General features: G+C 43.5%; 1 protein-coding gene across 1 annotated transcript in view; it reads left to right on the forward strand.

The window, feature by feature from the left end:
- Positions 1-23,462, forward strand: part of SOBP (sine oculis binding protein homolog) — a 99,141-nt gene extending 75,679 nt beyond the window's left edge. Inside the window, exon 6 of the mRNA XM_062488716.1 lies at positions 21,510-23,462. Within this exon, the coding sequence (XP_062344700.1) occupies positions 21,510-23,462 (1,953 nt within the window). The remainder of the gene's footprint in view (positions 1-21,509) is intronic.
- The last annotated feature ends 373 nt before the right edge of the window (positions 23,463-23,835 follow it).

Consider the following 23,835-nt stretch of genomic DNA (forward strand, 5'->3'; position numbering starts at 1 on the left):
AATAGCTGAGAGATTGACTCCATAGATAGAACTTGTAAATGCTTCTCTTACCAGTTATTTTTCAATTTGTATTAATAAATCTCTGGGATGGTACTTCATGTAAAATCACTTGATCCTTCAGGATCCAGTCTTTTCCTTAAACTGGAAGCATCTAGTGCCATGAGCAAAGCAAGCAGGTGAGATTCTCAGGTGTGCTTGCACCTGCAGCATGCCGGGCTTTTCCCAGAGCATGTGCCCAGGGAGGGATGGGGTCCTCAGCAGGGACAGGCACACCCTTACAGACACAGGGGTTGCACAGGGCTGGGAAAATAGGAAAATATGTTCAGTTTTATCTTATGCATGTCCTATTTCTTCCTTTCTGAGAGATTGCAGGGGACTGTGTTGAGCAAGCACTGCTCTCCCCAGTGGGTATGCTCTCTGTATTGCCACAGGGCTCTGCCAATTGCCACTGTGCTGTGTTCCTTTGTCACCACATCGTGCACATTTAATGAGGGGTTATAGCTCATGTGCTTGCGCAGTCCAGCAGTCCAGCTTTAGTTCCCTTTTTCCTCCAGCACAAACAACGGCTGAAACTCTCCCCAGCAGAAAGGCATGGCCAAGGACTAGATAAGTGCAAGCTGTCCAAAATTCAAAGGAGATTAGCTCAAGATCACTGTGGACAGTGAAAGCAAAGACTGCAGTTGTACTCCTTGCATAAATGGAGATATTTGTCTGTATTGGTTATCAAAATTCTTCTGCTGGGATCTTGCTGAAATCTCAGCTGCCCTAAGTCACCACACAGCTGCAGTGACCTCTGATGGCTTTTCTTTCTAATGCCACCCTGGCAAGATGTCACCTTTGGTATCTCTGAACTGCTGGTGTGGGTTGAGAAGACCACAGCAGCCTGCTTCGAACAGCTGCAGTACCTTGCTCATGTATTTGGAAAGCAGGTTCTGCCTGTCTGCATGGAATTTACTATAATCCCACCACTCTTTGCCTCCAGTTCAGCTGTGTCAGTGTGAGTATTGGGAGAAGCCCCTGTGTTGAGAAGTTTGGCCCAATTTCCCCCCTGCTCTGTTAGAAAAATCTTCTGGAAACAAATCTGATTAACACAGCAGGGAAAATACTTCAGCTGTAAAATGTTGAAGATTTCCACTAGTGCAGGTAAGTTGTGTGCAGAAGAACCTTTTTGAAGGTTTCTGGACTAGTAGGAGCTACAGTTCATGGTCTTTGCTGGCTGTTCGTAGGTTCCTAGGTGCCAAGCTAGCAAAATCTTGCATGGTGTGGGGAACACACTTTTTATTTTCAGAGCACCTTTCTGAGTGGCAGAGTGACAGCACATGGATATCATGGTGCCCTGACACAGCAGGACGTGCCATATCCCTGGTGTGCAAAGTCCTGGTCCTGCACCAAAATCATCTGGATGACTGCAGATACTCATGGCAGACAGATGAGGTGCTGTGCATATGGGGACCTCCCAATGCCCTTGGGGTTCAAAAACTGCAAAGAGGGCAAATCAAAAATAGCCTGGACCTTGCTGAACCTTCAGGAACTTCATGTAGCTCTGTCTTAAAAGAGGGGATTGTTTGGAGAGGGCCTGGATTGTGGCTCTGAAGGAAATAAGCCGCGTTTAGACTTCACGTTTTATGTTTTCTCACTGCTGTTTGTTTCCTAGGTGGGATTTGCTCCTTTTCATAGGTGTTAACATGGTGCCCAAATGAGTTCTGGGAGGAGCCTGTCTTAAGGCAGATCACCCTGAATTTGAGATAGGTGCTTCATCTGAATATAAATACAGTGAAAACCTATAAATTGAAAGGTTCTGTTAGTTCCTCCAGACAGTGCTTTGATTCTAAAGCACATCTGTTTTGTGCTGTAGGCTGACACGGGGAGATAAAATCACTCACTTTTCTGTAAATGGAGAAGCAGTGATTATTGTGATTTGGTCTGAGAGAAACCACTCTGCAGCCTCCAGAGTTTGTGCTGCCTTTTAGACAACTGTACTCTTCAGTGAAGGCACTGGGGGCATTTTGAAGCTGTGACTGGTGCCCCTTGCCTGTAGGCATGACAGAGACAGAGAACAACTGAGAGAAGAGAGAGAAAAGGGCACAGCCTTTTGATGAGGACAGGAAAGTGATTTCAGGTGTTTGTGACACCATATGAACCTTTTGTGGTTAGTGTCTTCCTTTCTTAGCATGATATACCCTGGAGGGTGGAGGAAATGGTAGCAGGTAGAGATGTGGTGGAAAGAGTGAGAACTACCTGCAGATGTGGCATCTAAATAAATCCAAAGACAACACAACTATTTTTAGCAGAAGTGCAAACAGTGATAGATGCCATGGGGCTGCTGTCACTAAAATTTGTCTATAAGCAACATATTCATATTTAAACAAGTCAGCTTTGCACATTGAAATGAGCAAACACTGTCTCTCTGCTTGTTTGTTTGTTGTGCAGAAGCCATCAGCTTTCACTCCTTATCCCTTCACCATGGTGGTGATGCAGAGCCAATGATGATGGATCATCTGTCTAGCTTATCTGCAAGGCCACAAAACATTTATATCTTTTATGGCATGATAGGCTGTTCTCATGCAGCAGTGGAAAATAGAAATTTGTGGCTGCCCTTGCAAAAATACCATCTCCTGTACAACACTGCCATTCTGGTAAGCTCACTTGGCACAGTTTGTACAGCTTGGTACATCCACTGTGATACCTAACACCGGGATGCACATGAATAAAATCACACAAAATCAGGAGAGGAACAAGCATCACAGAAGCTTTTGAACGTAGGGGGCAAACCAGCAAGGATGGAGTTCCTGCAGTGTCTCTCTTGCTTAGAGGGGGCCTCTGTCACCTCTGGCTCACACCAGCATTATACTTGGCCAATTATCTTATTTAGGTATCTCATATATATTTAGGTCTTGAAAAAGGTCAACCAGAGAGCATTTCTGGGCAGGGGTTTTTGAAGCTGTAGAGCTGGAAGCTTTTCTCCTAGCATTGTTAGAAAATAATTGCTTGTGAATGTCCAGGGATTTGAATCTACATGTTGGAGCTCTGAAAAGGAGGGCAGGAAGGTTTAAAACATTATTGAAACAGCTACTGCTGATGTTACACTCACTGCAGATGCTGAGCAGGGAACGGGTGGAACTCATTGGTGGGCATGGCTGCTGCCCCTCACCTGCCTTGGTACCCTTGCACTGGGATTCTGCCTCCTGGGCAGCACCTCTTGTGACTGTCTCTACTACAAACAGCTTCTCTACCCAAGGAAGCTGGCAGGTATGCAAGCTGGTACATTTTTATTTAAAGTGCAGTGAAGCAGGGATCATTCCTGATGGCTGAGCTGTTTTCACCTAAGTATACCTGCTATTTTTCAAGTTAAAATTATTTCTGACCTTTGTTTTTGGTTTCCTGCTACTTGCAATTTTTTTCTTAGGCTTCTCATCCTCTTCTGAATATATTTCTCCATTACTTTGTTTCTTTCAATTTAGCTATCTTCTTCCTCAGTTCAAGCAACATTTTTTTAAAGCCCCCTCTAGTCCCTGTAGTCTTTGGCTTGTAAATGCTGTTAGCTGAGGAAAGTTCTTCCCTAAATGTTGTAAGGCCCAGATGTTACTAAACGTGAGGTTTTCCATCTAAAAACCTGTCAGTCACCTGCCACAGCTCACAGCTTGATTTCTCAGTATGACCAAACTTGGTGGGTCTCTGAATGCAAGCCCTGAGTATTTTGCAAGGAAGATTGCCCCAGTGCATGGTATTAGATCAGTCCTTAATGAGGTGCCTGTTCTTTCCTCAGCTCTTTTCCAGATATTCCCTGTGACCCTGGCCAAGTCACTTTATCTCTCTTTGTCTCTGTTTCCATTCATAAAATGGACATAATTGCACTTCTGAAGCTCATGTGGAATTGCAACGATGAATTCCTCCTGCTTGCTTTGCCTTTACCTCATCCCTTTTGTGTGCACAATTGTCAGAGGGGATAAAACGCCACCGAATCAGGGTTAGCCATAGTTAGCACAAAGCTCCAAGCAGCTGGCCCGGCCACTTGCCATATCCCAATAGCACAGACAGCAGAGAGCCAGGTTTGTTACTGCAGTCTTGTGTGCTTTGAGGAGCTCCCTATGCTCTCTCTGAATAGTGAAAAGAGACATTTCCAAGGCAGGGTGCCCAGGAGTGCACAGTGGTTGTTGCAGGACAAAGGAATAAAATGGCTCCCTTTGAGGGATTTCTCCACAGGATCCTTAGCAGAAAACATGGGGTCTTAGAAGAACCAGAAGGAGAGGGAGGGAGGCAAGGTGAACGCTCAGTTTGTAAAACCCATCTCTGGTTTTCCTTCCTTCTGTCCAGCCTCTTTCCCTTACCCTCCCCCGTTTAGTTCTGTGAAAATAATAAAATTAAGGAATGCAAGGTAAAGGCATCCTTAAGGCTCTCATTGTTACCAAGTAATCCTCCCAGCACTTTCTCTCATACACCTGCCTCTGCATGCCAGTGTCATTTAATTATTGTGATGTTGCAAATGAAGGTGCCCACACACAAATTCAATATAGAATGCCGATTAAACACACACCAAAAGCAAGTGGTGTTTTTTGGATTTGTTATGTGATTTACTGCCATTTACCTCACATGCCTCAGAGAGCACCACCTGAGTCAGGAACAGAGAGCCAGCCCTTTGTGCACAAAGCTTGCTCTTAAATCTACACTTCACAAGATAGCAGCAAGTGACATAAAATGTCTGTTTTAAAAATACAACTGGGAGTGTAGTTTTGAAGCATTCTCTCCATCTCAGGCAAGGAACACTAGGGAGGTAGACAGATACATATCTCCAAAAGCAAGCAGTGCATGCAATACAATTCACATACATAACATATGTCAAAAGGCCTTCAGTGAGAATCCAAACTAGGCAGGGAAGAAAACCCAGCCTGCAAACAGTTTAAATATGTTGGCCAGGTCAGCTAAGAAGATCTGCAAGCTTGGGCTTCAGTAGCTGGGGGCACACCTGCCTGCCAGGTATTAACTGGGGGTGGGGTGTTCCAGTTTTTTGGTTTCTTCCCCAGTATTGTGTTTTTCAGTTCTAGTCAGCCCTGCATTTTGAGGTGAGCAGCACAGTGCCAGGGAGGCATCCTGCCTTGCTGTGCAGTCTGGACACATTTATCATGTTTTCCTACTCTCCCAGCCTGTAAAGTCCTTCTTTGAATAGTGTGCACTGCTCACCATGCAAGCAGCTCATTATCCCAGGCACTTCAAGACTAATTTATAGGACATTTGGCTAATTTGCATAAGCCATCCAGTACACAGAGCATGTCTCCACAATAAAGTAATATGCCAAAAACAGGGTTTATATGAAAACATGAATATTGGGGGGGAACAGGAAGAGACACACACAACAATATTTTTAAGAAGCTGTTTTTAGCACCAATCTTTCCATGAATACCCCCTGACAAAAAGTCACAGAATCCTGCCTCTCCACCTACTGTATGTGAAGCTCCCATATAATTTTCTGCTTTGAATTTTGCTCATCTTTTTATTAGGTAAGATGGGTTTTGATCCTTAAAACAGTCTTGAAATGTGAATAGTTGGCACTGTTGGCTTTGTCTAAAAACGAAACAAAATCCCCCAAACTGAATCCAAACCAAGGGCTGCACATTCAGCTATCGCTGCGAGGAGCCTCGCGCATCCACTGCTCTGATTATTACCTTGACACTAGAAACAGGAGGACTTGTAATCCTTGAAACAGCTGACATCTGAAGCACTGATTCTTCCTGTGCTTTGAGTTAGTCACTCCTTGATCTCTGTGCCTGGCATGCAAGGCTGGCTTTCTCTGAAACCTGACCTCGTGGTCCCTTCTTCTGCAGCCCTGTTTGTCTTCTGCCATTCAGAAATGTGCAGCTTCTGTCCTCAGGACTCTGAACTACAGCTGCACAGGTCAAAGGAGCGAACAGGAAACTTGTCATTATTTTATCCAACGCCTGCCCTTGATTTAGGTGTCCTTGCATAGTTTTTTTTTATTATTATTTTTTAATAACAATTACTAAATAAGAACCTTGCAAGGTATTTTTTAAGCAAACCTTTCCTCTACAAGGTGACGCTGGCTTTCCGTGATCTCTAATGCATGAGTGCTTCACCTACAGTACAGATGTTTTTGCTCCCTTCCTTGCAAAGCCAGCCTGGGATTTGAAAGTCAAGTTGGTTTCTTTCTTCTCTCCCTAATATGTCTTCTGCCATTATGAGGCCTCTGAAGAGCACATTAAGTCCATATTTACCCCTGTGCAATCTAATTAACTTCCAGAATAACTGTGCAGGTGTAACAGAGATCTCAGTTTGAAGGCAGCTTTGCTCCACTTATTATAATTGAAGGAACTGTTTGGCCAGCAGCATTTCTATTAGTAGTAATGCTATTTGAAGAGGAAATAACTTAGTTTTGGGCTGAATTTGTAGGAATACCAGCTAGAATTGGGTAAGTGAATACATGTATATCTGCTTACTTGTGAATAGAGGCTAATTGGAGCTAGAAATCACACGTATAATAAGTAATCCTGATGCCATTGATACAAATTCATCTCCCACAGCAGAGCTGTGGTTTCAAGCACCTATTTCAGTGCTCTATTGTTTTGGAGGTTTCAATAGTGTTGGTTATTCATTTTGGTGCATCACATGTAGTTCCAGTTAGGTGAAACCTGCTGGGTATTTAATGTCTTGTTCAGCTTGAACTAGAAGCAAATGGAAGGAAATAATGTGTCAAGGAAAACAAGGACTAGATAAAGATTTTTTTCCCCCCCGTTCTAGAGTCTGTTACCCTGTTACACGTGTTATCCTAGGTTTTGAGATTAATATTTTTTAATCAGACTGTACTACAGGTTACATGGAACTGAGAGCATTATTTTGAACATAATGATTATGTTCAGTAAGAAAAATATATGCAGTTTTTCATTTCACTGTCTTCCAATTTGAATCAGTTTTTATTATTTTAAGAAACACATTTTTTTCCTCTGGGGATTTACAGTTTCTCTTAGTATTTTGATTACTTGTGAATAATTTGATAAAAAACCCCAGTGGTGTACAGCATTAGGTTGGATTTGGTTTTTGACTGATCCCTAATAGCTGAAGTTACTGTATACAACAAAAACATTTGTAATGCTGTCAGACAAGAACAATCTCTCTTCTGCAACTTGACTCACATTTGTTATGTGTATAGCTCCGTGAAGTTCACTAGATGTAAATACAGATTAATTATTTAAAAAGTAATAGGAATGAATGAGCTTCCAAACATGTAGCGTTTAATTATTTAAAACCTGTAATGGAATTTCAGCCCTCGTGCATACCTCAGATCTCTCGCTGTGCTTGGACAAGTGCCTGAGGTTAACTGGCATGTCCCCACCTCTTAGTCACATCCCCCTCCTATAGCACAGGGTGATAAATGTGCCTGGTACGTGTGAGGAACAGCCAGTATTCTCAGTCATGTCTAATAGTAAATACACTATACTTAACTCCATCTTCCTTTCCCTGTTGCTGTGTTGCATCCTGCAGTAAGCCGTTCCATATACCATTCCATATAACAGGATGTGTTTGAGTGCACAATCGTACTGAGCCACAGAGAACCAAATCCTAAAGTCAGAGTGTGAGCAAAGCCCTGCTTGATTTCTGATCCCAAAGGGTGGAAAGAGCCCCATAGGGATGCTGCACTTTGGTTGTTTGATGGTGGTGGATCAAGGCACTGGCTCTGTGTGAGTGACTATACTGGACGTCGTACACACATGTGACAGGACCTGATTCCCATTTCAAAACCTTCATGCTCCAAGTAGGTTAGTCAGATCTGGGGAAGCCTTCTCCTGGTTGTAAAAGGAGGATCAAAGATACATACTGGAAATCAAGAACATAGAAGCCTCCCAGCTTTAGAGACTTGCTTGGTCTCCCTTCATTGTTCTGATGATGAACGGACAGAGAGTTCTGCTGGGACCAGTTCAGAGCCTTAGTTAGGTTCCTGCTGTGATCCACCTCCTGAGATGACTACCTCTGTTCACATACCTGAGCAATCAAAGTTAATATTTAAAATTGTGCTGTTTGTATTATTTCACTGCCTGCCGTTCTTGTCCCAAGTTACTCAGCAGTTTCGTCTTTGCAGAGAATGACTAATGCCAACCTGGCAAGCCCTGTCTCAGTGCTGTAGCTATGTGTAACCTTCCTTCTCCTACTGCTCTAAGTCATTGGATGAGGAGCACTTGACCCAGGATGGGTGTTAAAATAAATGTAAAGGAAAGCTCTTTAAAGAAAAACAAACACTTCAGTTGCATTGAACAAATGCACAGTAAGGAGTCTTTGTATGTGATGGCTGCAGGTCTCCATTTGCCAGCCAGATCTCAGCTGGTCTGATGAAGAATATTTCGAGTGGCGCTCTACCCTGTGAAATTGTTGTCTGAAGTAGTTTTGTGGGAAGACCGAGGGGAGAAAAAAAGCTGGAGAAAGCAAGACAGAGTTGGTCTTCGTTAGGGAGGAATCCAAAGAGCAAAGCATTCTTGAGAGCTTTGCAGGGTGATGGTTTAAATATGTTGATTTCTTTTGTCCTGGTGTGCTGCCTCCACATAGCTGCTTTGTCGTGCATGTCATGCAAGGAGAAAATAATCTGCATGGTCTTGTAAGTATGAAAGGCTTTGGCATGATGCATTTACATAATAGAATCTGTGCAGTCGCAGTGTGCATCGTGCACCCAGGCAAGGAAGGAGTGCCATCTACAGTAACACAATGCATTGCTAAAGGGTCCTCTGTGATTGTGCTCTTTACCAAACAGTGCATCTGATGCCTTCTGCTGTAATGTACCCTCCTTGGTGAGAAATTAATCCTTTGTGCCAAATTCAACTCTCAGTTATATTATTCAAGTTGAAAAAACAACACTGGTTTCAGTGGAGTTATCCCAGATTGATCCCAGGATTACTAAGAATAGATTTGATTTTTGTAAATAGCTTAGTGTCAGGTATGTTCTAGTAGTAAACACTTTCTAAACAGAGGGATAAGTAAGACTTTTTCATCTGAATAGGAAAGGTCATTTTTTGACTTCCATACCTTAGAAAGAAAGAGGTATCAATCAGCATGGAAGAACATACATTTGCATTTCTTGAGAACCAGCAAATGTTTTGGGCCTGAGAAAAGCATCATAGTGGGCAAGCAGGGTGTGTGAAGGGCTGGGCCTCCCTCCCTCAGGTGTTGCATGTAAGTAAAGCTGGTTGCTGCCCATCACCCTCACAAACCTTGGCTCCTGTCAAAGGAAGCCTGGCTTCTCTGCAGGAATGTTCTTAGTAAAACAAGAGAGGCATTAGCAGAAGAAGACGACAAGGAAGTTTTCGCACACATTAGTTCACCATATGTTTGGCTCTAGGCTGCAGTTTGAGACCTTTGTAACTCCTCATTTATTATTTTCAAGGTTAGAATCCTGAAAAAATGTGGTTTCAGATATATAGGGACCATAATATTCATGGCAAATCCTACCTACCAGAATAATCTTTTTATTCTCCTCTCCTCTCTTTTTTCCCTGTTTGAAGGATGTGCAGACTGTAACAATCCCCACCTCTTCTCTTCTATTCCCTGGCCATTATTTCAGTCCTTCTTGCTCTAAATGGGAGTGACCAAGAGTAATACTAACAGTTGCTCAGAATAAGCCTCTCTCCACTGGTGATTTTGAGCTAATTAGGAGGGGGAAGGGAAGCTGGGTCTGTACCAATGGGCTCTGGGTTTCAGCCAGGATCAGTGCCTTGCAGCAAGAGAAAGTAGAGGACTCAGAATGTTTCCTCTGTGTGCGGTGGAGCAATTTCCCTTACTTGGCTTCGTATTCTCCAGCCCCCAACTCCAGAGGAAATGGGAAAATGAATTCCACTCTCCGTGCCCAATCTGCAAGAGATGTGACATGTCTCAGTCCTGGGCTGAAACTGATGTGACACATGTTTCCCTGATCCAGACAGATTTTGGATCTGGCCCAGGGCTGTTCTAATCACATGTGGTTTCCAGAGAGTGGGGCTGCTTTTAAAACTGAACATACTCTGGGACACGGGATGGTGTGTACCATTACCAGCAGTGCTCGAAGTGTGAATCGCATGCATTCAAATCTCAAACAGCTTTGACTCCCTTCAGAATTCTGTAGCCTAAAACCCAGCAATGCCTCTCTTGGGAAGTTTTGTGTGTTTTTTCATCCATTTTTACTAATGGTCAATGGTCAAGTCAGTCTTTCCCTAACCAAGTCAGTCTTTCCCAAACATTATTTTTTCAAGTCAGTGGCTGATGCAGTCCCTCTAAGGATTTTTATATGTTTGAGAAAGGTGGGGAAACATGCAGGGAATCTGTGTCAGGTAGACTGTGAGACCCAGCCAGTTCTGCTGCAGCCTGTGCTACTGTTTGTATGCATTACAGCACTTAGTGTAGTGGGTCCTAGCCTGTAAAAATTATTGCATGATAAAGACTACCATGTAATAATAAAATTGAAGATCCCTGACCTACATAAATGGGGGAAAACAAACACATACACATGCACACACACACACACACACACACATACACATATATTTCAAAGTACCCAGAGACTTGAATTCTGTAAGCTTCTTGCTTGTACAGGCATAAATCAGAAGAAGCAGCACACCAGCCTGAGAGACTTATGCCACTGTAAAATGGCAAGAGGTGTGAGGGAGAAATTGGACTTAGAACCCTTCATTACAGGTAAACAAAGATTTCCCAAGGTTTCAGATTGCATTCTTGCTTCCTATTCTATGGACTAATGAAATTTCAAATCTGGATTACAGTACTATTCTCTAGACCCAGTAATAGTACATTTAACTCTGAGTAATTTAATGACTGTTCAGTGGTGATTTTGGTTTCAGGTGAAGTGGTACTGGCCTCCAGCAATGCCTTAGGCTAAAAGCATCATATGTTAGCAAAAAACATTAACCTGCCCCTCAAACCTCCTCGTTATTACACTTACAGTTCTGTCAACCAATCTGTGAGCAACTGGAGTAGTAACAGAATGGATTTTATTATTATTTTTATATTCTCTTGAATATTAAAAAGAAAATATACTGAGAAAAATACATATATTACTAGATATAAATTCTAACCAGATGGGTAATTTTCCACCTCACAATATCTGCCATATTATCAGAATAAAGTTTTAATCAAAAGACAAGAGGAGTGAGCATGTTTATTCAGATACTGAATAAAAAAGTGAATTAATTAGAGAATGTAAATCTTCATCTATCTTCTGAAGTCATCTGCAGACTTGGTTGCATGAGTTTTCTAAGGGTGCAGATTTCTCATTTGGAAAGATTTTGGTCAATCAGTGAGATACTGATTGAGCCTAGTAAAGTGCCCCTTTCATTTTTACCCTTAGGCTTTTCTCTGCTTAATAGCATCTATATTTCTCAAAAGAATTTGATAGAAGAATTTGCAGTGTCAATTGCTCCCTTTCTTTTCCCAGTTGCAGGGGCTGGATGCAGGGAATGCTGCATTGGAACTGTGTAGTGCATACAAGCTCTGTTTCTCACTGAACTTGCTGGCACCTGCTCTGCAGAAGAAAACTTCTGTGGCTGATGTTCAGTCCACTTCTCAAAGGGAGCAGCCCCTGTGTAGGAGTGAGGAGTTCCTGGCTTGACAGAAGTGCTGGCACTGTTGTCAGCCTGGGCAGTGGTTGGATTCTGCACTTTGGCTATGCCAAGGATGGAGAAGCTGCTCTGCTGCCTCCTGTAGCTGAACATGTGGGAATGTAGATTATAAAATTCTCCAAGGACATGGAAGTGAATGTCCTCCCGAGGAAAGAAATGCATTTCCACCCTCAGAAGAAGAGGAAGGAGGGTATTTCCTAGAGCAGATTTTCACTGGTGCCTTAAAGAGATAACAGGGCCTGGATACTCTGAGGAAGATTTTGAAGGCCCAGAAATGATTTTCCAGATGTTAGCTTTGATTTCTTTCTCATGACTTCCTGAATATTCAAAGCCAACATTTCTTGTCCTGTTCTCAAGGTGTTTGCAATGCTTCCCCACTGCTGATACTTTGTACAGCTCTAGTGACAGCGGTTTGATGAAGTTCATTTGTGTCATCTTTAGAAGTGAAGCTCCTGCTGGGGCAGTAACAGCTTAAGGATCATAAAGCCAAACCTCCTGTTGTGGAAAGGCACAGGCTGTAGTTCACCAAGACTCCCAGCTTCACCACTTGATGTAGTTCTTGTTTCTGGCTGCTGAACTGTTTCCCTCCATCATCTCAGGAGCAGGGGAATTTGGGACTGCACATCTTGAGGAGTGTTGACTTGGAGATCAAGGGTTGAACATCAAGGATACCAATGCCTACATAGTCCAAATCAAACTGCAAACCAGCAGGTATTTTGCACTACTGCTCTGCCAAGCTGTCTTCCCATGCTTACCCATGAGCTAAGGGCCGTGGGGAGCATGGTGGAGACACTCAGCTGACTCCACAGATCCTTCAAATTCTGCTCACAAGTGTGGCTACTGACACAGTTGAATGTCACAGAATGACACAGTCCTGTCAGACTAGGTTAAGTCTGGAAGAGGAACTCTTTCTTGGCCTTTCTGTGTGATGAGGCTTGATTAGAGTTCAGGATCTGAGTATAGGACTTGATGGCTTAAGCTGTGGTTTGCTCTGCCCCACAGACTGTTGCATGCTCAAAGGCCAATGTGCTTGGTGTGGGATGAGGTTTCCCAGGCATGGGAAACCCACGGCATGCCCTTTTGGAAAGGGCATTCAAACTGAGATGTTCTTTAGATGTTCCTGAAATGTGAGTCTTGGTGACACAGACTGTCTGATCTACTGAGGGCATTTAACCCCCAGCTGTCTCTCCTGCTCTTATCTTCCATCTTACCCTCCATCTTACCATCTTATGCATCACATTAATTTTTTTTAGGACTTCTGTCACTGCTGCAGTGGTGGACTTGTGGACTTCACCAGTACTGAAAAAGCCATGCAGACATGCCCTTCAATCCACTCTTGTATAGTACCCCTGTAAAAACCTTACATTGAAAGATTTTAGTTTTGAATGCTGTTTTTGTCCCATTCTGTGTTATTTTAGCCACTAACATTTCTGGGGAGAAGAACTTCCCTCTTGGCAAGCCCCACCTCACACTACATTCATTTTCCCTGAAGTTTTGCCCACCATATTTTAGGCTTCACCAGTGGTTTTAGATCCAAAGTTCCTTCCGTGGTTTCAAAGCCTCAGACTGAAGGTGAAAACACAGAGCTCAGCTGTTTATGTAGAAAATCAAATATGTAGCCACTCTGATGAAACAAGACCCAACCTGGATTTCCACCGGGCATTAGCATAACTCACATTCATTCTTTCTGACTGGGAGCATTAAAAAGACCCCCAACACAAAGGAACCCAAGGGCTTTGAAAAGCCCTATGTTTTAAATACCACAGATGACAACTGCAATGATTCAAAAAATGGAGTCAATTTATCATTAGCCATTAATTACCAAATAACTCTATTTTCTCCTTATGCTTCATGTAGCTTAGACTTTTGCGTAATTAGGATGAAAAATTGAGACAGAGTGAGTCTTGCATTTAAATGACAAAATCAGTATTCACTCAGAAAACTGGAAAAGATTTTTGAAAGGACAAGACATTTATGGAGGTGATATCAGGGAAAGAAAAAACAATCAGGCAGGCAAGCTTTCGTATCTTTTTAACAGAGAGAAACTTGTCACAGGACAGTTTTAAGTTGTAGGCAACTGCAGTGTTCTGTTTTGTCAACTGTTTTTACACAAAGCTCCAAACATTGTAAAAATCTGTTTTCCTTCACACCTAGCATCGCTATGAGCTATATTGTAACCACATTCACAGTGTGTTAGAGCCTGCCTCGGGGTTCCTTCGCAGCAGGTTTCAGCTGGAATGATTCTTTTTGTTTTTTATAATAATCACTCCTTTCAAATGGAACAATCAGTATAAAAAAATTATCACAAGCCATCTTGGATAGAAAAATCTTGCCACAATAAACATGCTGAATGTTTTACAATAAGACATCAAAAATGGTGATCAAGGCTGGATAACTGCTTAGAGCCACACTCAGGATTATGGCTGTTACAGTATTGTTTGACATTTGGTAGTGAAAGAGCATCAGTTCCCAGTCATGACAGCTGAGGCAGGGACTTAGTCATAGTTGTCTTCAAAGTAGACATTGTGAACTGCCCTCCCCCTTCAGGGACAGCCTGTATGCCTGCTGGGGACCCCCAGACAAAGCCCCCAGCCCCACCAGCCAGCACATGGCAGCTGCAGTGCTGGACATGCAGACCCTGCACGCCCTGCTCAGGCACTGGCTGTGCCCCAGGCTAGCTGGTGTGTCTCAGGAGGAAGCTTGAGCGTGGGCATTTTGGAGGAGGATCAAGTAGAGAAATGTGGGACACGCTGGTGAGCGACAGCAGCTTCTGGCAAGGCTGCACCCACTCTATCTCTTGGCACTGGGTGCTGGCAGCTGAATACCTTTTGTGATAACTCAATTAGCTGTGAAAAAAGCACAACAGCATTAGGATATTATGCTGATTATTGCTTACCTCTCAAAGGAGTTCATATTTTTCCATCATCTCTGGGTGGAATGCATTACCCCCCTCTTTTTCACTCTGTCCCCATTCTTCTGAGCATGGCCATGTCCTTCTGCAAATCTTCACCTGCCCACCTTCTCAACTGGCATGGTAGCGTGCCTACCTTGCTTTACTTCATATTTGTCTTTTTCTGAGTCAGGAAATGCTAAAAGGGAACTCTAATGCCTTGGAACAATCTTTGTATCAAACAAATTGGTGTGTGTGCTAAGAACTGAGCAGTGCCCTCAGAGCCCCGTGGGGGCTTTGGCTCCTGAGGGGCTGTTCCATGGCAGGTTACCCTCAGAAGGTGAGCAGAAGAGGAGGTGAAGATTGATACAGACCCAAACTCATGTTTGTAGGAGATCTCATTCTGACCCAGAGCTCCACTGGGTCCAAGCTTCTCCGCTCTCACAAGTGCTGGATACATTAACTCTTGAGGTACAGCTCTGGCCCCAAAGTTCCTCTGTTCTTAATCAGGCAATAAACTGCAGAAACAGGGCCATTTGCAGGATTAGCACTGCAGGTGGGATCTATGGGGGAATTGCCTTCTAGGTGACCTGCTCTAAAGAGAAGTCTTGATGATGGATAAATGAAGAAAAGAAATGAGAATGCAGATAGCCACATTTCCCAATAAGCTTGGGGAGCAGTCGAAGACAGCGGAGAGAGGTTTCACACCCCTTTAGAGATAGTTATGTACATAGCCCTGCAGGACACACAGATCTATGTTTCTTTCCTCCTGATTTTCTGACTGAATTTTTCTCTAGTGTCCTGCCAGGAGTGCTCACAGCCTTGCAAGGGGGCCTGGATCTCAAGGTGCTTTGGTGCCCGTGGTGCAGCATCTGCTGGGTGTTCTGCACAGCGTGTGACTGAGTGGTCACATTGCATTAGAACACTAGCAGTGACTCATTTGGCTGTATACTAGAAACCACTGTATGTGTGTTTCTACCCACTTCCTAATTTCTAGATTTTTGCCGTGTCCAATATCTGGCAGACTTCAAAAAACTTGAGCCCTTGCTGAAAAACATGTGGCTGGTGTGTCGGGTCCTCACTGGGCTGCAAGGCAGGAGGGTGTGCAGGGAGGAGGCATTGTGTCCTCACCTTGTGGCTTTTGGAATGGGGTGGGAGCCCCTGCCTCCGTGCCCCACACATCCTGGCTGGGGGGCAGTACTGGAAACTTCAGGGAATTCCCCAGACCCTTCCAGGACCACTGTGGGCTAAAAGGAAAGGTAACCAGGGCCAGAATAGGATATAGGAAATGTTCAGTGGTGTTTGTGAAGACAGAACATATGCCTGAACGTATATAAAGAGACAGCACTTGGATACTACAGTGAGAAAAGGAAGTAGGAACTACTCAGCAAAGTCGAATACATGGATTTTATGCCAAGAAGTAAGTCTTTGATAATCTTCAGCATCTGTTCAGCATCTTTGATAAAAGCCTGGTCCTCAGATGCTATTCAGCCCTCCCTCATGCAAGGCATACCCCAGTGGCATTGTCCTGAACAAGGAAAGGAGCTTTGTCAGTCACCCTCTGGTTCTGGAGAAGCTGAAAATGGCATTTCTTTGCCCTAGTGACCACTTTCTGTCCTCTTGCTAAGCTTTACCATGGAGCTGATAATTGTCTGAAGCATTGTGTAAGAGGCACAGGGTCTCTTTCATCACAGCAGGTTTTTTTCCATTGCTACTTTTTCCTGGTTTCTCTAGGGCTGATGTAAATACCTCTGCAAACAGGTTTTGCCAAGTGTATTTCTTAATGAAGTAGCGTCTGATACTGTATTGTTCTTCAAAGGTTAGTGGTGGACTGCACGAATGTGTGAACTTTGTGCCTGCATTTGACAGCCAATTGAATTGAGTTTTAATTACCTGGTGCCTGAAGTCCAAGTGCAGCCCTTTTAGGCACAGCAGGATCCTGTGTTATGCCTGCGAGGCAGCCTCGTAGCCATGTCTGGACTCCACTTTGGATGTTTCTATCAAAATAAAGATATGGATGCCAATAGGAATGGCTTTATTCCCGCTCACTGTATTAGAGACATCTGAGCATTACAGGATCCCTCAGTTCTGGCTTCCTTGGTGTTCCTGTATCAGGCATGAGTTGTGTTTCTGCTGATGCAGTGTCTTCTGAGTTGTCTCCTGGTGTAGATTGCCCTGTGTTTCACAGGAAAGCGGATAAACGATACCAAGTCATTGAGCTTATAAGTAGCACACTGGCAACCCGCCACCAAAATATAAATACATTAAATGTACTGAAGGAATGTTCATTCTGTTGTTTAGCCTTGGATATGCCCCAGTTAGGTAAATTTAATCTCCTTGAGGGTTGTTGCATTACAGCTGAATGAGATAGGCCATTATCTTATTACTGATCTTTCTGTCATTCAGGATTCACGTTCTGGCATTCATGGTGTGAAGTGTGCTTGCCTCAGCATGGTCCTAGAAGTGTTTTCCAAGGGAGATGAAGGTGCATAGGGGATCTGTTAGCACCTTGCAAGTTTTGACCCTCTATCTTGGAAATGTTCATGCTCATTGTCAGTGATGCCACTACTGGTCCAACCTCCTGTTGGTAGAAATGTGCGAAATGGTGGCTTTGCCTTTGTTTGCTAGGAAAAGTCTGTAATTCAGTCTCACAGCATTTCTTTTCTTCCTGGGTATTTCTTCTGCAGCTCCTTCCAAAATCCCTGTCTGTGCCTCCACTGCTGCTGTTGAGGTTGGGAACAAAGCTCTTGATGATGCCAGGGTGAGCAGGGACCAGTGTTAAGCAACAGACCCAAAGCTGATGGATTGCATTAGAGAGGAGTCTCTTCATTGTTTTCCAGTGGTGCTAGGTCAGGCCCTCCAAATATGATCCTACATCATTAATGCTTGTGACTAATCCCACTGAAACCCTGGGAGCTGCTCCCACGTGTAAGCGCTACCAAATCCAGTGTGCAGTGTTAACAAGCACTCTGCAAGAGTTTAGCTCTTCTCTTGGTTGTACAACGAAGGGAAGGGATAAGGAAGGAAAAGGGAAGGAAAGGGAATACATGAGCAGAGAAGTTCTGAGCTGCTTGTGAAGAACAGTGATGTTCTGTACAGAATGCAAGTACTTAAAAAACTAGACATCAGCTGTACAGATAAGAAAATGTTATTTTATTGAATGGACAGATATATACATTTCACCTACCACAGCTGAACTAATCAGTGTAGGCTTTTAGAAGAAATCTGTAATTAGTCTGAGCATGTCATTAATTAGATGTAAAATGAATGATATTGCTCCATTTTATTACCTCTAGTGATATAGCCATTTGTATCATAAATTCATTGACCTCATCTTAAATGATCAATTCTGTAAGACAGACTTGATTCATTAATTCTTAAGTGACATTTTTTTCTCCTCCAGTAATTTCCTTGTTGTTGTAAGGATTGTTTTTCCGCCTTTCTGTATGATATTGTGAGGCATCATATTACCTGCATATTACCTGCATATGAGTCCCACATTTTTATACCTTTTATCTTAAGCAAGCAGCACAGACTAATTGCCTATGTCAATAAAAAAATGCGAGAAAAAACAAAAGAAAATTATTAAATACATGAATGTAGAAGATGGGAATTTTTCACTGATGTTGTAGCTTTAACACTTGAGATATTGCATGAAATCAATGAGATAATTATTGAATATTTGGTCTATGCAGGGTATTCAGAGGAACAGATTTGCTGCCTTTAATTTCTGTGGCTTTAATTAATTTTTACCTGGTGATAAAATATACAGAAGGGTCTGTGATCAATATGTGAGTGAGGCAGGCATACTTCAGAGTTTCTTCTTTTTCAGTGAATTATTGAAAACTGGAGAAATCAGTAGAGAATTTGTAAGGAGGATTTCTAAATATTTTACCAAGGAAGAGAAAATATTTGTTTAGCCAGGAGAGGCACAGGAGCCCACTGGAGATAAACAAATCAATATAGCAATAATACAGTGAAGTGTTTCAGCAAATTTTTCAAATGCTAACTAATAAAATTAAATTATTAGATAAGATGCCACAATTTTTTGTGGGGCTGTATTTCTCTTGCAATCCCTTTAATTAAGGTCATGGACAGGGCTCTTCCTAGAGGAGGCTGGGTTTACTCTCTCACATTTCTCAGGCACTTCTTTGGCAGCAGGCTTACAAGGTGGTTTACTTCCTTACAAAGGAAAGGCAAGTCTTCACTGCAGCTGCACTTGAAGTCCTGCTCCATCCCTCAGTACAGACACCTCTGTGGCCACTCTCCTCCTTGTCTTTCCACTGCAAATAGATGGTGGGTTTTCATCCCGCCTGCCTCAGGAGCTCTCTCAGAGCTCCTAGTACCTCTTTGTACAGCTCCTGCGGCACATGTGGAGACCCTCTGCATCTCTGCCAGCCCTTGGGGCAAGAGCATGCTCTGCAAGCAGCAGGAGGAGCGTGGTGGTGTACATTCTGATTGCATACATGCAAAATAGGTAGCATTTTGTAGCTACATCAGTGAGCTCTTCCTTAGAAATTACTTGAGGGTAAATTCAGCAGCTACACTGAGTCAAATAGTATCTTACTGCCTGGTGGTGTAGACTCACAAATTCCCCTTTTGTCTGCTTTCAAAACAGTGGCAAGCCAGAAAATTTCAGGAGGTTGATTATAGGATGGTTCCATCATGTCCAGGTGGGTGGCAAAACCCACACCCATGCCAAATATGTGGGATGGTTTGGTGCCCACTGCTGTGTGTTTGCACTATTAGCAGCATAAGCTCCAGGGCTGTCTGTGATGGCCACTGAGCCTTCCTGTGGGGAGCAGACAGGGAACTGATGACTGATAAAATCCAGGAGCTGTTGGAAGTGGGATTGCCCCCTCTGCCCGGCTTGCTGCCCTCCCGCTTCCCCATCTGCCCCATGCTTGAGGGATGCATGCGCCATGGCAGTGCAGGCATTTATCTCAACAGTGCTGTGCATTTGACAGTCTTTTTGTCCACATGTTTTAGGGTGTGACATCATTACTGTGTGTTCAGTGCAGGGCTGGACTTGTTTGCACCAGGAAATTTCCTTTTTTGCAGTGGAGTACTATGCTGGAAATGCACCCTTGCTGATGCTACATGCACCGATCAGCATCAGAACCAGCACCCCCTCTGCTTTATCTCATGGGGCACAGTGTCTGTATGCCCAAGCTAAAAGTCTGCGTCCTGCATGCCCAAACTTCAGGGTTGACTTAGGAGTTGCTACTTCTCAATTGATTATTCAGCTTGATTTAAGTGTTGGGATAAAAGGGAGGGAGTGTGTGGATGTGTGTGTGAATGGGTGGGGGAGCAACAGCAACCTGACTGGATAGCCAAAAGCTCGAGGAGTTAAATGGGCTAATAGCCATAGTGTATTGTGTGTGTGTGTGTGTGTGTGTGTGTGTCTATATACATTGAAGATACATTACTGAAAACTCAAGAATGTCGCCACTGTTTATATTAAAGGAAAGCTGAGAGTTAAATGAGATGGGTAATCAGATGCCCAGCATATGTTGTTTTGAATTGTTTATATGGCCAATAGTTATTAAAATTAATTATCCTTTTAATGCGGTCTTTTCATAATCATAGCCTTCTTTGGGGTTTTTAGTGTATTTTTTTTCCTTTGTACAAAAGATAGAGTCGTTTCAAAACAAGTTAACATGGGCTATTTGGAAAAGGCAGAACAAACAATACCAGGATATATTATGACATGGTCATAGGCTCAACATACTGATAGAAAGCACCAAAAATCCCTGTCAGTGGGGTATTTTGAGAAGTAATGTAAATGACAAAAATGGGGGGGGGTTTGTGTGTGTAAAATTCTGTCAAAAAAGTGAGGCACTGAAAAATCTGACATCTGTTTATCTGTTTATAGCTATGGCAAGATTACTCATATTAATTCTTGTTTAAAATGCCATATGAAGGAAAGGCATTTGTGCAAACAAGAGTCATATTTGAATTGTAGATCATGTCTTCACCATCTGTGAGAGCTGTTGGTGTTGCAAAATTAATGTGTTAATGAAATCACAATAATTTCTCTGAAGTAATGGATTCTGAAGCCTAGAATGACTATTTTTTGAACTTTGGTGTCTAGTGGTTTACAACTGGGAAAACCTTTCACAGCTTAATTAGTTCTGCAGCATTATTTAAAAAAAAAAATTGGCTGTGCCTTCACCACACCAATAGCAACACAAAAAAGGATTAAATGGAAAGCAGAGAAACAAAACAAAATTGAGCTTGCAATGCAAACTTTTTGCCGTAGTATTTGAGAAGTTGCTAAACAGGTCCTTGCTTGCCAAGAAGTTTTACTCAAAGTGACTTGTACACAAGAGTGGGGAAACAGCTCAGAAAATAATTCCAGCTTGCTGAAACATCACAAATTGGGAGTATTCGAACCTTACACAAATATCCTGACTTTTTCCAAGTTTCTTGTTGGAACAAAGGGCATGGAATCAATGATGCTTTTTGCTTTGTAATGCCATTTTGAAATATCACACTCTTTCCAACTTATTATTTGATACCCTTAGTAGAATACTAAATGTTACTGTGTGCTGTAGTTTAGCAGAAGACAGTTTGCATTCATTTCCAGCAATTTTCTGAGTCCTTTTCCAGTTCTCACACTCCTTGTGTACTATGGCATCTCAGATGGCGCAGGCGTGCTTAGATTACCACCAAGGAGTAATCATACTCAGCCGTACTCGTATGGACTTTGCATACTTACAAATGCGTGTTATAACAGTTTATGCCAGCTGAGGATTCTTCTCTGTGCTTTGTGGGTTTAAGATATATAATGCATCATATAAGGTAGAACTGGATCATGGTAGGCAGAAAAGGGAGTGGCATTCAGTTCATTAATATGTTTGAGGGGAAAAAAAAAAGGTGCAGTTTTCACAAATGTAACTTCTATTTTTCCTGTTAGAAAAATGATGTATTTAGCAACTGAAAAATTACTTTTAAAATAACACTATGAAGAGAAGATTGCTTTTCTTACCTGATTTGATTTTATTACTGTGTTGTAGGTATGTGACTGGTGTAAGCACATAAGACACACAAAAGAGTATCTGGATTTTGGGGACGGGGAAAGAAGGCTTCAGTTCTGCAGTGCAAAATGTCTCAATCAGTACAAAATGGACATTTTCTACAAAGAGACACAGGCCAATCTTCCAGCTGGACTGTGCAGTACATTACATCCTCCAGTCGAAAATAAAGCAGAAGGCACTGGGGTGCAGCTGCTGACTCCAGATTCTTGGAATATACCGCTAGCAGATGCTCGGAGAAAAGCCCCATCCCCAGCGTCTGCAGCTGGCCAAATTCAAGGCCCTGGACCATCAGCGTCTACCACTGCCTCTCCATCTGACACTGCCAACTGCTCTGTCACTAAAATCCCCACGCCAGTTCCCAAACCTATTCCCATCAGTGAGAATCCAAATATTCCACCAGTTTCTGTCCAGCCACCTGCTAGCATTGTGCCTCCAATTGGTGTCCCACCTCGCAGTCCTCCCATGGTGATGACAAACCGTGGGCCAGTTCCTCTGCCCATATTCATGGAACAGCAAATTATGCAGCAAATCCGTCCACCATTTATTCGTGGGCCACCTCACCATGCCTCAAATCCAAACAGCCCTCTGTCAAATCCAATGATTCCTGGAATTGGTCCCCCACCAGGTGGTCCCAGAAATATGGGTCCCACCTCTAGCCCCATGCACAGGCCAATGCTTTCCCCCCATATCCATCCCCCCACAACACCTACCATGCCTGGGAATCCTCCCGGCTTGTTGCCGCCACCCCCACCTGGTGCTCCTTTGCCCAGTCTTCCCTTCCCCCCTGTCAGCATGATGCCAAATGGTCCTATGCCTATGCCACAGATGATGAACTTTGGATTGCCATCCCTTGCCCCACTGGTGCCACCCCCAACTCTACTAGTGCCATATCCTGTCATTGTCCCTTTGCCCGTTCCCATCCCCATTCCCATCCCCATCCCTCACATCAACGACTCCAAACCCCCCAACGGCTTCTCCAGCAACGGCGAAAGCTTCATTCCGAGTACCTCCAGCGAGACGCCTGGGGCAAAGCCAACCAATAGCTCTTCATCCCCTCGAGAGTCAAAGCAAGGACCATCCAAATCCTCTGACTCATCACCGAGCTGCTCAGGCCAGTCCCTTAATCAAGCTAAAGTGCTTCAGGAGCACAGTAAAAATGAAGTTGTTGATTTGACTGTCAGACCTAGCAGTCCAGTGAACAGTAAATTTGGTTTCCCCAGTGTGCTACAGGGTCCACAGGACGGTGTGATAGACCTAACGGTAGGCCACCGGTCTAGGCTGCACAATGTCATCCACAGGGCTCTACACGCCCAAGTGAAAGTTGAACGTGAACCTAACAGTGTTGTAAATTTGGCTTTTGGTAGCTCAGACAAAAGGAACTGCAGTGACTGCAGGGACAACTGCAGCCCAGTTGACTCAAAAACGTTACCGTGCAGTGACGGAGCTCACTGCTGTCCCGTCTCCTTGGCCTCTGGCATGCCAGGACTGGAAGCTGGCGCAGCGGTGTGCAATGTCATTGTGAATGGCACAAAGAGCACAGAGGGTTCCAAGAACCCGGAGCCGCCCCAGGAGCCGAAGAAGCCCCAGCCCCCGGAGGAGCTGGCGGTGAGCGAGCTGGAGTCCGTTAAGGAGAACAACTGTGCTTCAAACTGCCACCTTGAGGGAGATGCTGGCAAGAAGACTGGGGAAGAGCCCCTGGCTGGGGGAGACAAACAGGACCCGAACCTTAACAATCCAGCAGACGAGGACCATGCATATGCTTTGAGGATGCTGCCCAAGACAGGTTGCGTGATCCAGCCTGTGCCAAAACCAGCAGAAAAGACTGCTATTGCGCCGTGCATTATCTCAACGCCAATACTCAGCACAGGGCCAGAGGATCTGGAGCCACCATTGAAAAGGAGGTGTCTCCGAATTCGAAATCAGAATAAGTAAAGGTTTGTGTAATCACTACTGCCTTCTGTGTGAATAGAATTCAGTATTTTCAGGTATGAGGTCAAACTCATGTGGATGTGGCTTTTATGAAACAAAAAGATATGAATTCCAATTTATAAGCACTTTTAGAAAATGATTGTTATTTCTGTTTTAGTATTGTTTTTTGTGTTGTATTGCATCTGTACTTGTCAGTACTTCATTCATCAGCAGCCTCATTACACTTTTGCTCAAAGAACATATCGTGGTGGTTCTGGCTGTGAAGTTATTGTGCTGTGTATGTCAAAGTCAGTGGTTTTCTGCCTAGAATATTGTACGGGTCTGGGCCATTAATCTGCTTACTTATTTCAGCTGAGTTACACAGCAACTCAAGCCT

The sequence above is a fragment of the Cinclus cinclus genome, chromosome 3, assembly GCF_963662255.1.
Source record: "Cinclus cinclus chromosome 3, bCinCin1.1, whole genome shotgun sequence".
Lineage (NCBI taxonomy): Eukaryota > Metazoa > Chordata > Aves > Passeriformes > Cinclidae > Cinclus > Cinclus cinclus.